General features: G+C 43.8%; 1 protein-coding gene across 1 annotated transcript in view; it reads left to right on the top strand.

Annotated features, from left to right (window-relative positions):
* Positions 1–19,726, top strand: part of LOC141121776 (uncharacterized) — a 427,874-nt gene that overhangs the window by 187 nt on the left and 407,961 nt on the right. Inside the window, 1 exon segment of the mRNA XM_073611495.1 lies at positions 2,600–2,728. Within this exon segment, the coding sequence (XP_073467596.1) occupies positions 2,633–2,728 (96 nt within the window). The 5' untranslated portion in view covers positions 2,600–2,632.

Here is a 19,726-nt window from a genome sequence, read left to right as displayed (position 1 = left end):
TATAGTGTGGAAATGTAGATTAACCCCTTCAGGGTCAGAACATTCACCTATTTATGGGGCCGGAACATTCTCTTCATTTTGGAGATAAATTCTAGTAATATGTTCCTCTAAACAAACATCACTGACAATAAACAGACAAGACAATGACCATCCTGACCATACATGGCCTACAAAGGACAATTATTACACTACACAGGGTGTTGGTCTCTGATGGTCCTTTCACCCCACCTGCACATACTTTTCTCACCTCCTTAACCGGTTCAATACCGGGCAATTTCACCCCCTTCCTTCCCAGGCCAATTTTTAGTTTTCAGCACTGTCGCACTTTAAACGTCAATTGCGCGGTCGTGCGACGTTGTACCCAAAAGAAATTGACGTCCTTTTTTTTACCACAAATAGAGCTTTTTTTTGGTGGTATTTGATCGCCTCTGCGGTTTTTATTTTTTGCGCTATAAACAAAAGAAGAGCGACAATTTTGAAAAAAACACAATATTTTTTACTTTTTGCTATAATAAATATCCCAATTTTTTTTTTTAAAAAACACATTTTTTCCTCAGTTTTGGCCGATACGTATTCTTCTACATATTTTTGGTAAAGAAAAATCGCATTAACCGTATATTGATTGGTTTGCGCAAAAGTTATAGCGTCTACAAAATACGGGATAGATTTATGGCATTTTTTAAAAAAATATATTTTTTTATTTTTTTTTAGCGGCGATCGCGATTTTTTTTGGTGACTGCGACATTATGGCGGACACATCGGACACTTTTGACACATTTTTGGGACCAATCACATTTATACAGCGATCAATGCTATAAAATTGCATTGATTACTGTGTAAATGTGACAGGCAGTGAAGGGGTTAACCACTAGGGGGCGGGGAGGGGTTAAGTATGTTTCCTAGGGAATGATTCTAACTGAAGGGGGAGGGGACGCACAAGGGGAGGAGACCGATCAGTGTTCCTCCGTTCTGGGAACACAGATCGCTCTCCTCAGAGCTGACAGGCTGTGGATCTGTGTGTTTACACACACACAGATCCACATGCCGGCCCGGTTAGCAGGCAATCGCGGGTGCCCGGCGGACATCGCGGCCGCCGGGCACACACACCGGGTCCCGAGGAACGTGGCGGGCGCGCGCGCGCCCCCTAGACGGCCGGGAATCCCAGGACGTCATATGACGTCCACCCAGGATGGGAGATCCCATCTGTGGACGTCATATGACTATGGGCGGGTAGGGAAGTGGTTAAAGGAGAAGTCCAGCTTGAGATCACTTGGTTTGGCTTCTCCTATGGGTTACAGGAGTGCAATTCGTTTTGCACTCTTGTGACCTGTTTTCAGCAGAGAGCGGGATGAAGTCTCTCTGGTGACATCACTGGAATCAGTCCAGGCACCGCATCATCACGACAATTAAGTCTGGATCTTCCAGGTGCCTGGACTAATGGCCATCTCAGCCTCTCAGCGAGCCACTGAGACAGGCGCTCCCTACCCCTCCACATCTCCAGTGAGTGCGGGGGGCAGAGCTGTGAGAACCGAGCCATCGCAGATGTTAGATCGCTCGGTTCTCAGTGAAGAGGCGTCGGGGGACCGATTCTTCATCCACCTAGGTAAGTATGAATCTGAAAGAAAAAAATCATACTTCTCTTTTAAAGACCTTCTGCCAGCAAGTGAAGGAAGCCTTCACCTTCACCATTCTAGAAATAGTTGCAGAATACAAAATAGACCAAGAGAACAAACCCCTCCCCCCTGCGGTCCTCCTACCAGCACTGAAATAAAAATCACACACCAGTAATGTGCACTACAAGGTCCAGCCCAACAGACAGCAGTCTATGGTAACAGCACGATGAGGACAAATGTTCATTCCAACATACAAGGGTCCTGCAGCTTGCCAGATAAAGATCCGGGAAGATCCAAGGAGCTCAAACAACAAAGAAATGACAGCGCGAGATCCTCCTTAAAATGATGAAGTCATTTATTCCATAAAAACAAATAGTACACTTACATGTTAAAGTCTTGATAATCAGCATAGATGGCAGATGAGTTGCTATTGGAGAGAACAAAACCGACTCCTCCCCCACAGTTCTGTAGTCCACCAGCAGATCTCCCTGCTTTCCAATCCAATCCCTTCTCTTACTGCAGAGAGTGACAGTGACATCACTCCTGTCAGTCAGCAGGCTGCCGCAGATTGGAGCCTTGTAGCCGGAGTTCTGGCAATTATCCTGATTAGCCGACAACTCCAGCCAAAAGTCAGCAAGTTCCCCTTCCTGGACATCATGATGACCCGACATTGTTCTCACAGCACTGCCTCAGAGCAAACAAGTCAAAGGAAGGATCGTATTTATCATTCCTTGTCTGCAGATCTAAAACCAATCAAATCCAGTTCAGAAACTAAACAAACCCAACATAGAAAGGGGAATATCTAATCCAGCAGGACAAGAGGGTCCCGCACCTCAAAAATGTAGCAAACAGTCCAAACTAAATGTGTTCCCATGGGGGGGAGTAGTTATTAAATGTACAGCAACCCTCCAACTACCCCCCCTCACATCCACATCCTATTATTGTGTGACCACCATCCAAATAATTCTTACTTTCATTTCCCAAAGTTATCCGACTACAAGGAGACCTGTATAGATCAAATGACGGCACCAATGAGGATGGAGGAGGACCGGAGTCACATGACTGAGAAGATACTAAACTTCACCCTGGAGATCATCTACCTGCTGACCGGAGAGGTGAGGAGGATTCTGGGAGGTCACATGACATCACTCTTATCTCTATTAATAAAACACAGACCTGACCGGAGAGGTGAGGAGGATTCTGGGAGGTCACATGGCATCACTCTTATCTCTATTAATAAAACACAGACCTGACCGGAGAGGTGAGGAGGATTCTGGGAGGTCACATGACATCACTCTTATCTCTATTAATAAAACACAGACCTGACCGGAGAGGTGAGGAGGATTCTGGGAGGTCACATGACATCACTCTTATCTCTATTATTAAAACAGACCTGACCAGAGAGGTGAGGAGGATTCTGGGAGGTCACATGGCATCACTCTTATCTCTATTAACAAAACACAGACCTGACCGGAGAGGTGAGGAGGATTTTGGGAGGTCACATGACATCACTCTTATCTCTATTAATAAAACACAGACCTGATCGGAGAGGTGAGGAGGATTCTGGGAGGTCACATGACATCACTCTTATCTCTAGTAATAAAACACAGACCTGACCGGAGAGGTGAGGAGGATTCTGGGAGGTCACATGACATCACTCTTATCTCTATTAATAAAACACAGACCTGACTGGAGAGGTGAGGAGGATTCTGGGAAGTCACATGACATCACTCTTATCTCTATGCACAAAACACAGACCTGACTGGAGAGGTGAGGACGATTCTGGGAGGTCACATGACATCACTCTTATCTCTATTAATAAAACACAGACCTGACCGGAGAGGTGAGGAGGATTCTGGGAGGTCACATGACATCACTCTTATCTCTATTAATAAAACACAGACCTGATCGGAGAGGTGAGGAGGATTCTGGGAGGTCACATGACATCACTCTTATCTCTAGTAATAAAACACAGACCTGATCGGAGAGGTGAGGAGGATTCTGGGAGGTCACATGACATCACTCTTATCTCTATTAATAAAACACAGACCTGACTGGAGAGGTGAGGAGGATTCTGGGAGGTCACATGACATCACTCTTATCTCTAGTAATAAAACACAGACCTGACCAGAGATGTGAGGAGGATTCTGGGAGGTCACATGACATCACTATTATCTCTATTAATAAAACACAGACCTGACTGGAGAGGTGAGGAGGATTCTGGGAGGTCACATGACATCACTCTTATCTCTAGTAATAAAACACAGACCTGTGGAAAAAAGTGCCTTCGCGCTACTATGGATGAGTGCAAAAAATATTTATGAATAATTTAAGGTGAAAGTGTATAAATGCAGCAAAATCTATTAGTGTGACACGAACCACTGATCAAATGAGACAAATAATAAGGTGATTTTGCGCAAATATAAAAATAGTGTCCAATTAGTAAATAAAATATTTCAGGAGAGCTTCTAAATTATTTCCATAATAAATAAACCCCGTGGTATATATAAAAATTTAAACAATGTGTATATATAAAAATGTTATATCTCTGATCGGAAATATTCAATATATAATTTAAATAACAATGATAATGTCCGTGTGTGAATTCTCAGTGCTAGACGTATAATAGTGCCAATATTAAACAGATAAAAAATAAATCCCAATCAATAAAATGTTTATAGATGAATTACATTAAATCTGGACTTGATGAATTGCACTTTGAATGTCTCTATAGCAATGGTGTGGAGCAGTCTAGAGAGAGTCCAACAAGTATCATAGTAGGTAGAGGATAATAAAGTTTTATAAATATAAAATCAGGTGAGGATGATCGTTCCAAATATTTCTGCCGTAGCTCCTTTGTGTATCTGGTCTCCCAGAACTCTTACCTTGAGATTAATAATAACATGCAATTGCCACAGTCATCACTGGGGGGATCCCTCGCTCTTCCTAGATAGTAATCGTCACTTCTCTGGACGGCATATCGTGATGCTGTTTTCTCTCTCAGCTTCGTTCAGTCACTTTCTCCTGTTAAATGGGGCAGTACCTCCGTGGAGAGGGGACAGGGAGAGAAAGGGAAGGGGGGAGAGCATCCAATAGTGCAGTATATCAGGGTTTTCTTGAAAAACGTATTTATTAAGAGGCTTATACTCTTACACAAAACAAAGTTAAAAAACACAGGGAACAAATTAGGCGTTGTTCCTCGCCTTCTCACGTCACTTCCGGTCGCGGCTCTATCCGGCCAATCCCTACGCGTTACGTTGTCTCACACAACTTCATCTGGGGAACCGGATTGTCTATTGGACCATGCTTTTATTATTAAATACCGGAAGTAGTGTGGCAGCCATTTTAGGAATGGGCGATATGGGAACCTCGTGGCCATTTTGTTGTAGTCAATTGTAGAGGTGTATTGCAGTCACTGTTTCCCTTAATGCTTGATCTATCGTCGGCCATTTTTTGTAAGTTTAGTGTCTGCAATGAAGGTATGAAACCGCGGCCATTCTTACAGTCGCAATCTTAGACTAGTTAAGCTGCACTCTGTATTTTTGGATTTGTTTGTGGCCTGTAAGTTTGAATATACAATTCTTATTCTTGAATAAATACCTCACTAGTGGAATTGGTGACTGATATAGTCGCTTCGCGTCTGTTTGGTGAGATAATATATTCATTTTCAATATCCATAGTGTAAAACATTCTTGATTGGACCATCCAATTAATCTTGATTACATTTTATATCATTAAATATGTAATATGCATTTTACACATCAATCTCTTAGTGCATAAACAAATAAAATCTAATGTTTTTTATATCTCAATAATAGATTAATACATGTTAAAATTAATTTGTTAAAATGTTTGGTAAATAATTAAAATGTCTTAATAAATGTGTCCCAGAGCAACCCTATGGTATTGTAATATATAATACATGCAGACTATATAGTTAGTAATCTCCTCTTGGAGGGGTCTATATGTTTCCAGCTATACTAGCTGCGTATCAGTCCATTCTAGTGTGTAGTTATTTGTGTAAATGGGGTATGGGTATAAAGATAGGATAAGTAGAATAAAATTATATATATTAAAAGTTACTTAAAAAACAGTTCAAATCAAATTCTACGTTCATTCCCCCAGGTGTTAGTGTGCGCATAGCGTATATCCATTTAGATTCCTTTTGGCTTATTGTTCTAATTTTATGGCTACCTCTCCACGCTTTTTGATATTTGTCGATGCCCCAAAATTGGAGTTGTGAGGGATCCTTGTTGTGTTTCAATAGGAAATGTTTTGATACGCTATGTTTTGGAAAGCCATTTTGTATATTCTGTATGTATTCCTTTATTCTTACTTTCAGTACTCTCTTGGTCCTTCCAACATACTGTAAGTTACAGCAGCACTGGAGGACATATACAACTCCTTCCGTATGACAGTTGATAAAGTCTTGAATCCTATGTATTTGGCCCGTGTTCGTGGCTGTAAATTCCGTTCTTTTGCTCTGAAACTTTTTTGCATGATGACAGGCGTAACAATTTTTGCAAGGATAAAATCCTTTGCCATTGAAGAAGGTAAAGCTTAGTTTCCTTGGTGGTTCTATTACTGATTTAACAATCAGATCCTTGATCGTAGGGGCTCTTTTATAGATAATGTTCGGACGTTCTGGTAGTATCTTGTTTAAATCTTTGTCATTCTTGAGGATGTGCCAGTGACGTTTAATAATCCTGGCCACATCCTTGTATTGGGCATTGTAGTCCAATATTAAGCTTGGTGCTTCCGATAGCATTTTCTTTTTTGGTTTATCTTGTAGCATCTGGGTTCTCTCTATCTTTTCAACATGTTGTATTTGATCTTTTATCCATGAGTCGTTATATCCTTTAGCTTTAAATCTCTCACCTATTGTTTGTGCTTGAGATAAATAGTCTTCATTTCTTTCTGGGACATCACGGGACACAGAGCCACAGTAATTCCTGATGGGTTATAGGGTATCACTAGGTATTGGACACTGGTCACACCCTAATCAGGAAGTTCAACCCCCTATATAATCCCTCCCCTTCCAGGGATACCTCAGTTTTTACGCCACTGTCTTAGGTGATGGACGTGTAAAGATGTCCTGTGCTGAAGCTCCAAAGGGAATATCCTAAGATCCTATACTGGGGCAAGCCAGGCGAACCGGATCCATTCAAAGTGTCTTTCATGGCCGAATTGGATGGTACCCGGGCCTCGTGTCCGAAGAAACGAGGTTTTACCTGTAACGCTTCTCTTTTTAGAGAGCTGGACCCCGCAGATCAGAAAATGGCTTTAAACTTACTAATTTCTGGCTGGGTGCTTTACAGGGCCAGAACTGAAGGATCCCCCTACTCGTAGGGGGCCCCGGTCTCTGACGGTTTTTCACAAACGGAGCCCACCGTGAGAGGCGAAGGTTGGGTCTGTGTAAACAGAACCCTGCGGCTGGATAAGGTAAGAGGAGATTCCACAGAATTTTGAATTCTAGTGGCTTTTCTCCTTTAAGGTAAATGCATGCTATGCCTATTGTGACCACCGGGGGCAGCCAAGAGCACTAACTTTCTCATGCTTGATTCTGTCTCAGCGTTCGCTGCACAGGCTCTCCCACTGGCTCCAAGGTAAGATGGTGGGGGGTTTTCTCTGCTGGGATGTTCCCCCCAGGCTAGGGAGAGGCTCAGGTATGCTGTAAGGCAGGTGAGACCGCACTGTCACAGCCGCTGCCGCCGCCATTGCAATGCAGGGCCCATCACTGCCGGCCTCCTGCTGATTCCCCCACCCTTCCTTCAGGCTTGTCAGGAAGGGTCGGCTCGCGCGGGAAGCGCTCGTTTTTCAAAAAACGAGGGAAGGGGTGGGGCATCAGCACAGCATCAGCATGCTCAGACGCCCACAGTGCCAGAAAGCATGGCTATTTAAAGCACACTGTACAGGTGCTCTGAGCCTTGGAGGGACACAGAGCTGACAGTCGCATGTAAGGTGGGACACAAGCATTCCCCTAGGCTGCATTTACTAAAGAACACCGGACTGGGCATTTGGTAGCAAGGCTTTTAGCCAGACTACATCGCTCAGCAGTCAGTGTTCGTTTTTTGATACCTCACACCTTGTTGCTTTGCACTATGGGTAGAAGAGGTTCAAGCACCCCAAGAACCAGAGGCACTAGGGGGTCTCGTTCAGGTTCTGAGGACCCCCTGTCTGCTACACCATCCCCTCCTGAGGGACCAGGGGCAGCTGGACAGGGAGAGCCATTGGGGTTAGGGGCTACACCTGCTGCCGGCACTTCAGCCCCTGTGTACATTACACAAGAAGTTTTTTCCTCAACCATTACTGGATTAGAGAAAAGACTAATGGCCGTGATTACATCTTCTCTCAGTGGAAGAAAACGTACTAGGCCTTCCTCTGCTCCCCAAGACCCTCAGACAGAGGAGCTCTGGGATAAAGGAGATGAATCCCTTTCAGAGGATCGGGATGGGATGGATGATTCCTCTTCGGAGGATTCAGGTGGAGAGGGACTCTCTGCGACTTCCCAAGAGGAGAAAGTCTTAGTGCAGATCCTCACTGGATTGGTCCGCTCCACATTTAAGTTGCCCCTACCTGAAACTGCTACAGAAACCTCTTCTGCTTTGGGGTCACTGAAACCTTTCCAAGCAGCACATGCTTTTCCTGTTCATAATTTACTTGAAAAACTGCTTTATTCTGAGTGGGATCACCCAGATAAGCGATTTCTTCCGCCGAAAAAGTTTTCTACACTTTATCCTATGGAAGAAAAATTTATTAAGAGGTAGGGAATACCGGCCATTGATGCGGCCATTTCCTCTGTAAATAGTAGTCTGACTTGTCCTGTAGACAACGCTCAGATGCTCAAAGATCCTGTGGATAAAAAGATGGACTTCTTATTGAAAGATGTTTTTTCCTTAGCAGGATCAGTGGCCCAACCTGCAGTAGCAGCGATTGGAGTCTGTCAATACTTAAGAGACCATGTTAAGCAGGTCATCAAAGTATTACCTGAACAGCAGGCCCAGGGGTTTGCTAACCTTCCTGCGGCTTTATGTTATGTTGTTGACGCCATCAGAGATTCTATCGTACAGACCTCTCGCCTCTCGCTTGGGTTGGTGCATATACGTAGAATCTTATGGTTAAAGAACTGGTCAGCTGAAGCACCATGTAAGAAGCTCCTGGCTGGGTTTTCCTTTCGTGGTGAAAGGTTGTTTGGAGAGGACTTGGATAATTATATCAAGAGGATCTCCTGTGGGAAAAGCACTCTCTTACCTGATAAGAAGAAGAGTAAGCATCCCTCTTTTAAACCGACTCTTTCCCCAGCGCCAGGGGCATCAGCCTCCAGGCAGTCACGACGGTCTCCTCCATCTTGGGCAAGAAACAAGAGTCAACCCCAGGGACACAAGAAATCCTGGGGGAAGAAGTCTTCTAGACAAGACACTTAGACCTCTTCATGAAGGGGCGCCCCGCTCGCTCGAGTGGGGGGAAAGACTGCTGCAGCTCTCAGGGCCCTGGCAGAAGGACTTCCAGGACAGATGGGTAATCTCCACGGTAACCTTAGGGTACAGACTGGAATTCCAAGAATTTCCCTCTCCTCGTTTCCTCAGATCAGGTGTTCCCAGAGAACCAGAAGAGAAGCAGTCGCTCCTTCTAGCGATAGAGCGACTTTTGTATCGCATCGCATGCATGCGATACGTCAGAGCCTCAGTTGATGGCTCATACCCGAAAACCTGCAGAAGGGGAAATCCTTCCTACCGGTTGCCTGGGATCCTCTTGCAGGCAGGACGGATGGGTTGGTGATTCCATGGCATCGGTCCTCACCGATTTATGCATTCCCTCCTATTCTGCTACTGCCACGGCTCCTTCGCAGGCTCAGGCAAGAAGGGAAGTCGGCACTTCTGGTGGCCCCCGTTTGGCCCAGAAGAACTTAAGAAGCAGAAATAGCAGGGATGACGGTGGGTTCCCTGTGGACCCTACCGGTACGCCCAGACCTGTTACCTCAAGGTCTAGTATTCCAGCCTGCCTTACAAACGCTAGATTTGACGGGTGGGCTATTGAGACCCACGTTCTGAAAAGTCGTGGGCTTTCAGGTCCTGTCATATCTACCTTGATCAATGCAAGGAAGCCAGCTTCCAGAATGATTTATCATAGAGTCTGGAAAGCTTATGTATCCTGGTGAGTATCCAGGGGTTGGCATCCCAGGAAATATGTCATAGGTAGAATTCTTGATTTTCTACAATTAGGATTAGAGATGAAGCTGGCCTTGAGTACCATCAAGGGCCAGGTCTCGGCCTTATCAGTGTTGTTTCAACGGCCGCTTGCTTCGCATTCTCTGGTCCGAAACTTTATGCAGGGGGTGATGCGTCTTAATCCTCCAGGTAAGGCGCCCCTAAACCCCTTGGACTTGAACTTGGTTCTATCGGTGTTACAGAAACAACCTTTTGAACCAATACATCAGATTCCTTTGGTCTTGCTGACGAGGAAACTAATTTTTCTGGTAGCCATCTCTTCTGCTAGAAGAGTATCAGAAATAGCAGCTCTTTCCTGTAAAGAGCCTTACTTGATTATACACAAGGATAGAGTGGTACTGCGCCCTCATCCTAGTTTTCTACCGAAGGTGGTTTCAGATTTTCATCTAAACCAAGACATTGTTCTGCCTTCCTTTTTTCCAGATCCTTGTTCTTCGGAAGAAAGGTCACTACATTCTTTGGATGTAGTAAGAGCAGTCAAGACCTATCTGGAGGCAACTGCTCAGATTCGCAAGACGGATGTCTTGTTCGTGCTGCCAGAGGGTCCCAATAGAGGACAGGCAGTGTCAAAAGCGACCATTTCTAAATGGATTCGACAATTGATTATTCAAGCTTACGGTTTGAAACGGAAGGTTCCCCCGTTTCAGATCAAGGCACATTCCACAAGGGCTATTGGTGCTTCTTGGGCAAAGCATCACCGGGCCTCTATGGCTCAGATCTGCAAGGCTGCAACCTGGTCTTCAGTTCATACATTCACCAGATTCTATCAGGTGGATGTGAGAAGGCATGAGGATATCGCCTTTGGGCGTAGTGTGCTGTAGACAGCGGTACAGGGTCCTCAGGTCTGATAGCACCCTACCGGGTTGTGATTCCCCCCCCCCCCCCCCCTCAGTTGGCATTGCTTTGGGACATCCCATCAGTAATTACTGTGGCTCTGTGTCCCGTGATGTCCGAGAAAGAAAATAGGATTTTTTATTACAGCTTACCTGTAAAATCCTTTTCTTTCGATGGACATCACGGGACACAGAGGTCCCGCCCCTCTTCTAATACACTTATATTGTTTTGCTACAAAACTGAGGTATCCCTGGAAAGGGAGGGATTATATAGGGGGTTGAACTTCCTGATTAGGGTGTGACCAGTGTCCAATACCTAGTGATACCCTATAACCCATCAGTAATTACTGTGGCTCTGTGTCCCGTGATGTCCATCGAAAGAAAAGGATTTTACAGGTAAGCTGTAATAAAAAATCCTATTTTTTGGTGCAGTTCCGTTTCAACCGAATGAATTGTCCTTTTGGTATGTTGTATAACCACGGTTTGTAATGACAGCTCTTTATGGATAAGTAACTGTTAGCATCAACATTCTTGAAGTACGTTTTGGTGGTTAGTTTGTCCTCCTCTATGCAGATATTTAGGTCTAGGAAATCTATCGATTTCTCATCTATCTTCCACACCAATTTAATATTTTTGTTGTTTTCATTGAGCTTGGTTAGGAAGGCTTCTAGTTTGTCTCGATCTCCATTCCAAACTATTATTAGATCATCTATATCTTATATAGGGTGAGTTCCCTTGAGGTGTCTGTATAAATCGCTGTCTCCTCCCATTCCGCCATAAAGGCATTCTCAACTCCCGGTGCAAACTTTGCACCCATAGCAATCCCTATTGCTTGTTTGCAGTATTTTTGGTCATGCCAGAAGTAATTACATTTCAGGCAGAAATCAAGACATTTAGTAATGTATTTTCTTTGTATACGTGGTAAAGTGCTGTGGTGTCTAAGGAGAAACTTAATCGCTGAACAAGCTTCATGGTGTGCTACAATCGTATATAACGATGTCACATCCGCTGTTGCTAGGATAGTTCTTCCTTCTAGTACTTGTGTATTCTCTAGCAACTGCAAGACGTGTTTGGTATCTTTGAGGTAGGATCAGGTTGATTGTATTGCTGGTTGGATAAAATAATCTATGTACTGTCCCATTCTCGATGTTAGGGAATCTATCCCATTCACAATGGGTCTACCTGGTGGGTTTACCATTGATTTATGGATTTTTGGAACTGTATATATTACCGGTATTCGGCAAGACTCAGGGATAAGATATTTTGATTCTTTTTTGTTAAGTATCTCTTTTTTTGTACCTAGATTTACAAGGAACTCCAACTCTTTCTTGTATTTCAACGTGGGATTACCCATCAGTTTGATGTAGGTTTTTTCATCGGATAATTGTTGATTTAGTTCACTTAGGTATTGTTCTTTTGATTGTGGAACCACTGCCCCTCCTTTATCGGCCGGTCGTATTACTATATCTTTTCTTTCTTGAAGTAATTTGATCCCGTTTCTTATATGGATCGGGTCTGATTTCTTCTTCAATTTCAAAGATTCCAGATCTTGTGTTACCAGTTGTTTAAATACCTCTATGTGTTGGTTGTTTGATATCTGTGGATTGAAAACCGAGTTGTTACGTAGTGTGCTCTGTGTCTTGTTTAAAGTGGTATTTTTCCTTGTGTTATCTGGCGGAAGATTCATAATGCTTTTCTTGATGTTGATTTTTCTGATGTATTTTTGTATACCTATGTAGGTGTCAAACTTATTTAGATTCTTAATCGGTGCATGTTTGAGGCCTTTATCCAGAACGGCTAATTCATCTGTCGTTATGGATTTTTCACTTAAATTGACAACATTTCCTCCTATTATTCTCTTTTTCTCTTGGAATCTCTTGCCCGCTCTGTGTCCTCTCTTTGTTCTGGGCTGTTTGGTGTTCTTTCGTCTTGGGGCTTTCTCCTTGGTGATCGATATGTGTCTTGTCTTGATCTTCCAGGGGAGTGATCTCTCCTCTCCCTGTCTAAAAAAGGAAGCTGTGGGTTTTCGTTGTATTGGTAGTCATTGTAATATTGGTCATTTCTTTGGTCCTGATAATTCCTAATGGGGTCATATCTATTGTGCATTGGTATTGGTGTTCTATTTTGTCCTCCATACTCCCCTGGTTGTTGAGGGTATCTTCTCTGGTGGTCCTGTTGGTAGGGGGAATCTCTATGGTAATTTTGTTGATATGGGGGTCCCCTATAATCCCCTTAATTCCTATCATGATTTTGTCGGTTATTGTAAGGTTTCTTGAAATGCTTTTTGAAAGGTTTCCTTCCTCTATTTTTCGGGGTATGATATCCCGTATTTTCATGATTGCGTTGGTGTGTCTGTTGTCCACCATAGTTGTTGGTGTTGTTACCTTGTTGGTATTGATTTTGTTGATCCATGTATTGTCTATGGTGGTAACTATCTTGTTGATAATATTGAGGTCCGTTATTGCTGTATTGATTGTAATTGGGTCTAGTGGTTTCATACTGTGATTCCCTCTTTTCCCGTCTATTGGGAATTTCTATCTGGGACGTGGTGGGATCCTGTATTTTAACTTCCCTTTCTAGTGTGGAGTATGTGGAACTCGGTTGTGGTTCTTCTATTTTACTCTGCCACTTAAAAACGTTTCCTGTTTTGTAATCCGTCATATCTCGTTGATATTTTTTCCTCTTCCGTTGTTGAACTTCTAAATCTTTCGTTATTAGATCCTTGCTAAGTTGTGTTGTATATTTCTTAAAGTCTTGAGATTCTTTATATGGTTCCAATTTTATCTTAATCTCTTCTATTTGTTGTTCTAACATCCTTGTTTTCTTTTGTTTTCTTTCTAATACAAACTTGAGGCATTCCATACTTTTATTGTTAAAAAATTCATACCATTCTCCCATCGATTCCTTGTCTAATAGGCCATCATTGGGTGGTATTTCCCATCTCAGCCGTCTGGGGACAATATTTTCTCTAATGTACCTCTCAAATGTGTTTGTGTCCCACCATAAGTTTACCTTTTTTTCCATCTGGTGCCCCAGTTTTCTCATTAAACTTTCTAAATCTGTGTTACGTGTGATTTTGTGAGTTGAATACCTCATCTAAATTAATGTGTCTGCTCTCCATATATGTTACATAGTTACATAGTTACATAGTAGGTGAGGTTGAAAAAAGACACAAGTCCAACCTATGTGTGTGATTATGTGTCAGTATTACATTACATATCCCTGTATGTTGCGGTAATTCAGGTGATTATCTAATAGTTTCTTGAAGCTATCAATGCTCCCCGCTGAGACCACCGCCTGTGGAAGGGAATTCCACATCCTTACCGCTCTTACAGTAAAGAACCCTCTACGTAGTTTAAGGTTAAACCTCTTTTCTTCTAATTGTAATGAGTGGCCACGAGTCTTATTAAACTCTCCTCTGCGAAAAGTTTTATCCCTATTGTGGGGTCACCAGTACAGTATTTGTAAATTGAAATCATATCCCCTCTCAAGCGTCTCTTCTCCAGAGAGAATAAGTTCAGTGCTCGCAACCTTTCCTCATAACTAAGATCCTCCAGACCCTTTATTAGCTTTGTTGTCCTCCTTTGTACTCGCTCCATTTCCAGTACATCCTTCCTGAGGACTGGTGCCCAGAACTGGACAGCATACTCCAGGTGCGGCCGGACCAGAGTCTTGTAGAGCGGGAGAATTATCGTTTTATCTCTGGAGTTGATCCCCCTTTTAATGCATGCCAATATTCTATTTGCTTTATTAGCAGCAGCTTTTGCATGCCATTGCTGAGCCTATCATCTACTAGGACCCCCAGGTCCTTTTCCATCCTAGATTCCCCCAGAGGTTCTCCCCCCAGTGTATAGATTGCATTCATATTTTTGCCACCCAAATGCATTATTTTACATTTTTCTACATTGAACCTCATTTGTCATGTGGTCGCCCACCCCATTAATTTGTTCAGGTCTTTTTTCAAGGTTTCCACATCCTGCGGAGAAGTTATTGCCCTGCTTATCTTAGTATCGTCTGCAAATACAGAGATTGAACTGTTTATCCCATCCTCCAGGTCGTTTATAAACAAATTAAATAGGATTGGTCCCAGCACAGAACCCTGGGGAACCCCACTACCCACCCCTGACCATTCTGAGTACTCCCCATTTATCACCACCCTCTGAACTCGCCCTTGTAGCCAGTTTTCAATCCATGTACTCACCCTATGGTCCATGCCAACGGACCTTATTTTGTACAGTAAACGTTTATGGGGAACTGTGTCAAATGCTTTTGCAAAATCCAGATACACCACGTCTACGGGCCTTCCTTTATCTAGATGGCAACTCACCTCCTCATAGAAGGTTAATAGATTGGTTTGGCAAGAACGATTCTTCATGAATCCATGCTGATTACTGCTAATGATATCGTTATTACTAAAATCTTGTATATAGTCCCTTATCATCCCCTCCAAGAGTTTACATACTATTGATGTTAGGCTAACTGGTCTGTAATTCCCAGGGATGTATTTTGGGCCCTTTTTAAATATTGGTGCTACATTGGCTTTTCTCCAATCAGCTGGTACCATTCCAGTCAATAGACTGTCTGTAAAAATTAGGAACAACGGTCTGGCAATCACTTGACTGAGTTCCCTAAGTACCCTCGGATGCAAACCATCTGGTCCCGGTGATTTATTAATGTTAAGTTTCTCAAGTCTAATTTTAATTCTGTCCTCTGTTAACCATGGAGGTGCTTCCTGTGTTGTGTCATGAGGATAAACACTGCAGTTTTGGTTACTGAAGCCCCCCGATTCACTTGTGAAGACTGAGGAGAAGAATAAATTCAATACCTTTGCCATCTCCTCATCCTTTGTAACCAGATGTCCTTCCTCATTCTTTATGGGGCCAATATGGTCTGTCCTCCCTTTTTTACTGTTTACATACTTAAAGAATTTCTTGGGATTTTTTTGCTCTCCTCCGCTATGTGTCTTTCATGTTCTATCTTAGCCGTCCTAATTGCACCCTTACATTTCTTATTGCGACTCAACCTTGTATTTTTTGAAGGCCTTCTCCTTTGCTTTTATATGCATTTTTACATTGGAGTTAAGCCATCCAGGATTTTTGTTCGCTCTTTTAAATTTATTACCCAAAGGGATACATTGGCTAATGCCCTTATTTAATATGCTCTTAAAGAAAACCCATCTCTCCTCCGTATTCTTTGTTCCTAATATTTTATCCAAATTTATGCCTTTTAGCAAGGTTTGTAGTTTAGGGAAGTTGGCTCTTTTGAAATTCAGTGTCTTTGTGTTCCCTTTATGTTTCCTATTTGTGTGATTTATACTGAAACTAATTGACCTGTGATCGCTGTTACCTAAATTGCCCCGTATTTCCACATCTGTGATCAGGTCTGTATTGTTGGTAATCAGTAGATCCAGTAATGTTTTATTTCTAGTTGGTGCGTCTACCATCTGACCCATAAAATTGTCCTGCAAGACATTAAGGAACTGGCGAGCCTTAAATGAACGCGCGGTTCCCTCCGCCCAGTCTATGTCTGGATAATTAAAATCCCCCATTATGATGACACTTCCCATCCTTGCTGCTAATCCAATTTGTGATAGGAGATCCGTCTCCACTTCCTCCCTCAGGTTAGGGGGCCTATAGCATACTCCCAGTATTATTTTCCCCTTAGCTGAGTGCAGCTCACTTTTGCAGCCACAATGGATGTATTTACATATATGGAGAGCAGACACATTAATTTAGATGAGGTATTCAACTCACAAAATCACACGTAACACAGATTTAGAAAGTTTAATGAGAAAACTGGGGCACCAGATGGAAAAAAAGGTAAACTTATGGCGGGACACAAACACATTTGAGAGGTACATTAGAGAAAATATTGTCCCCAGACGGCTGAGATGGGAAATACCACCCAATGATGACCTATTAGACAAGGAATCGATGGGAGAATGGTATGAATTTTTTAACAATAAAAGTATGGAATGCCTCAAGTTTGTATTAGAAAGAAAACAAGGATGTTAGAACAACAAATAGAAGAGATTAAGATAAAATTGGAACCATATAAAGAATCTCAAGACTTTAAGAAATTTACAACACAACTTAACAAGGATCTAATAACGAAAGATTTAGAAGTTCAACAACGGAAGAGGAAAAAATATCAATGAGATATGACAGATTACAAAACAGGAAACGTTTTTAAGTGGCAGAGTAAAATAGAAGAACCACAACTGAGTTCCACATACTCCACACCAGAAAGGGAAGTTAAAATACAGGATCCCACCACGTCCCAGATAGAAATTCCCAATAGACGGGAAAAGAGGGAATCACAGTATGAAACCACTAGACCCAATTACAATCAATACAGCAATAACGGACCTCAGTATTATCAACAAGATAGTTACCACCATAGACAATACATGGATCAACAAAATCAATACCAACAAGGTAACAACACCAACAACTATGGTGGACAACAGACACACCAGCGCAATCATGAAAATACGGGATATCGGGGGCGTGGCTTGGATGGCTTCCGGAGCGGACGTGTCTCCTTAGAGCTCCTGACCAGATCCGCCTGCTAAGAGCAGCTAAAAAGCACCGATGACATGGGCAAACCTCGCAAGGCTAAAGAACCAGAACCCAAGGGACATGCCACAAGATCTTCCTCGGCTCCCCCGCCTCTCATAACGGAGTACTTTGGCCCCGGAGCTCCGGCGGGACATCACGAGGCCAAGATGGCACCGGCTCCACCATCATACGCAGCGGCCCTCTCCTCCTCTCCTCAGCGGCTCTCCCCGGGAAAGCGAACGGACAGGTATGCCTCTGAAGGGGATTTGTTACCCGATCGCCCGCCGCTCCCACCTATTAGAACCCAGGCCGGCCCTATGCTATCCAATGTGGGAGACACACTAGGCAGCCTGTCTCAGCCATTTCCTCCCTGCCTAATAGGGCCTGCATCGTCATTGAGTGCAGGCCAAGCCTCTCCTCTGTGGGAATCCTCAGCCCAGGAATGGGACCCATGTTCCCTGCCACAAAGATCCCAGGCTACAAGGGACAAGTCATCATCCTCATCCCTGCAGCACAAGGAGTCTAACAAAGCGGCAAGGCCTTCCTCACCGCAGCGGCCTGAAGAGCTGCAGGGGGCCCATTCACATGTAGCTCATGTAGCACAAGTACATGCCAGTGATCTGGCAAGGCAGTCTAATTCCAAGACCCCTCCACATGCATTGCAGAGGGGACTTCCCCCACCGGGCACTTCCTCCATCGCCATGAGGGACCCACATGCCCACATCATAATGGACCCTGACCCTGAACCTGAAGCATGTACTTCATGGAGAGATTATGTCCGTTGCATGCCCACAAAACAGGACTTTCGTATGCTCATCCAAGAGGTACGTGACACATGTAGATCTGAAATTAACATGCTACGCACCGATCTACATCATCTGTCTGCTAAGGTCCATTCTATAGAAGAAGAAGCATATGATACAAGGATGGAAGTCTCCCACATACATGATCGATTGTCCACGCAAGCTTCGGCCCTTAGAGAATTTCAACGCCATCTCGAGGATCTTGACAATAGAGGCAACCCAGGACGAGGACTTACAAGTCACACTGCAAGCTATTTTCAACAACGTTTTGGGTCGCCCGGAAAACCAAAGAGTTAAGCTGGACAGAGCCCATTGCGCTCTCCGCCCCCGAGGGCCAGGCCTAAGACCAAGAGATGTAATCTGCAGGGTTCATAACTACGCTTTGAAGGAGGACATAATGAGAAAAGCTTGCAACATGCGCACCATCGATTTTGATGGTGCCCCTATACAGCTGTACCCGGACTTGTCCTGGATTACCCTCCAGCAAAGGCGCTCCTTACAGCCACTCCTCACAACACTGAAAAAACATGACTTCCGATACCATTGGGGTTTCCCCTTTAGCCTCACAGCAAAGAAAGATGGGAGATCCACCACACTGCGATACCCGGAGGACCTCCACTCATTCTGCAAAGACTTAGACATTCCGGTTCCCCCCACACCAGGGTGGGACCCCTTACCCACTCCACCACCTCGCCCAGAGCCTTGGGTTCAGGTGAACGGGAGAAAGCGACAGAGGCCGCATTCCAATAGCCCCTCGGCAAACACCCACCAGAGATGACTTTTTGCTGACTGAGAGGCTCCAGATCAGGATAAGACACTAGCAGAGAAGTCACGAATATTGCTTATTATGCTGAGAACTCAGGAAATAATCTGTTTTTCTTGTTCCCATTATAGAGGGTTAGACCTTAATTTTCAATCTTTCATTTCCACTAGGTGGGAATACGGGTTAAAGGTTTAGCAATCATACAACTTTAAGGTACAATATTATCGTTGATATACTACGGTTATGTTTTAACTCTCATAAACTATCAATGGGGTCCCCCTCTCCATTATTCCCCCTCCCCTTCCATCCCGCCATCCTTGTCCTTTTTCTCTCCCCCCCTTCCCCATACTTACCATTCCTCACCCCCCCTATCCCTCCCTGTCCTCCCACCCTATACCCCACTAGAGTGTACTAACATATGTACCTAACGGTCCTCGCCCTTCCCGGGCTCCTAAAGGGCTATTGGGAAGGGTCGCTGGATCTCTACCTTGCCAGTATCCCCTATATTAGTTTGGTCGGTCCATCACTGAGTATAAACAGCACTAGCTGAATTTATCTGTTGCCTTGGTCTAGACCACATAGTTATGTGGTTAATAGCTGTTAAATGAAAGTTCTTCTTTATTTTGCTGCTTCACCACGGTGTGCTGCATAATTATTTCACTGCAGGTGGATCTGGGAGGGGATAACGGCCGGTCTGGACCTGTCCTATCCTCCCCTGGGAGACCTTCGAATGGCTTCCCCTATAACCCTTGTGGAGAATAGTGTTTTCATTCCCCGCGTGGGGGGGGCCCTCCGAGTGTTTCCAACCCACCACTCGCTTCGAGTGGGTTAAACTTCATTTGGTTACTACTTGATTTTGTACTAATTTCTGTTTTTTTTGTCGTCCACTTCTTCTCCTATTCTCTCCCCCCTGGCTTCTCTCCCCT

Source organism: Aquarana catesbeiana, unplaced genomic scaffold (assembly GCF_042186555.1).
Source record: "Aquarana catesbeiana isolate 2022-GZ unplaced genomic scaffold, ASM4218655v1 unanchor229, whole genome shotgun sequence".
In the NCBI taxonomy this organism is placed as follows: Eukaryota; Metazoa; Chordata; class Amphibia; order Anura; family Ranidae; genus Aquarana; species Aquarana catesbeiana.
This window is presented reverse-complemented; position numbering and strand designations above follow the sequence as displayed.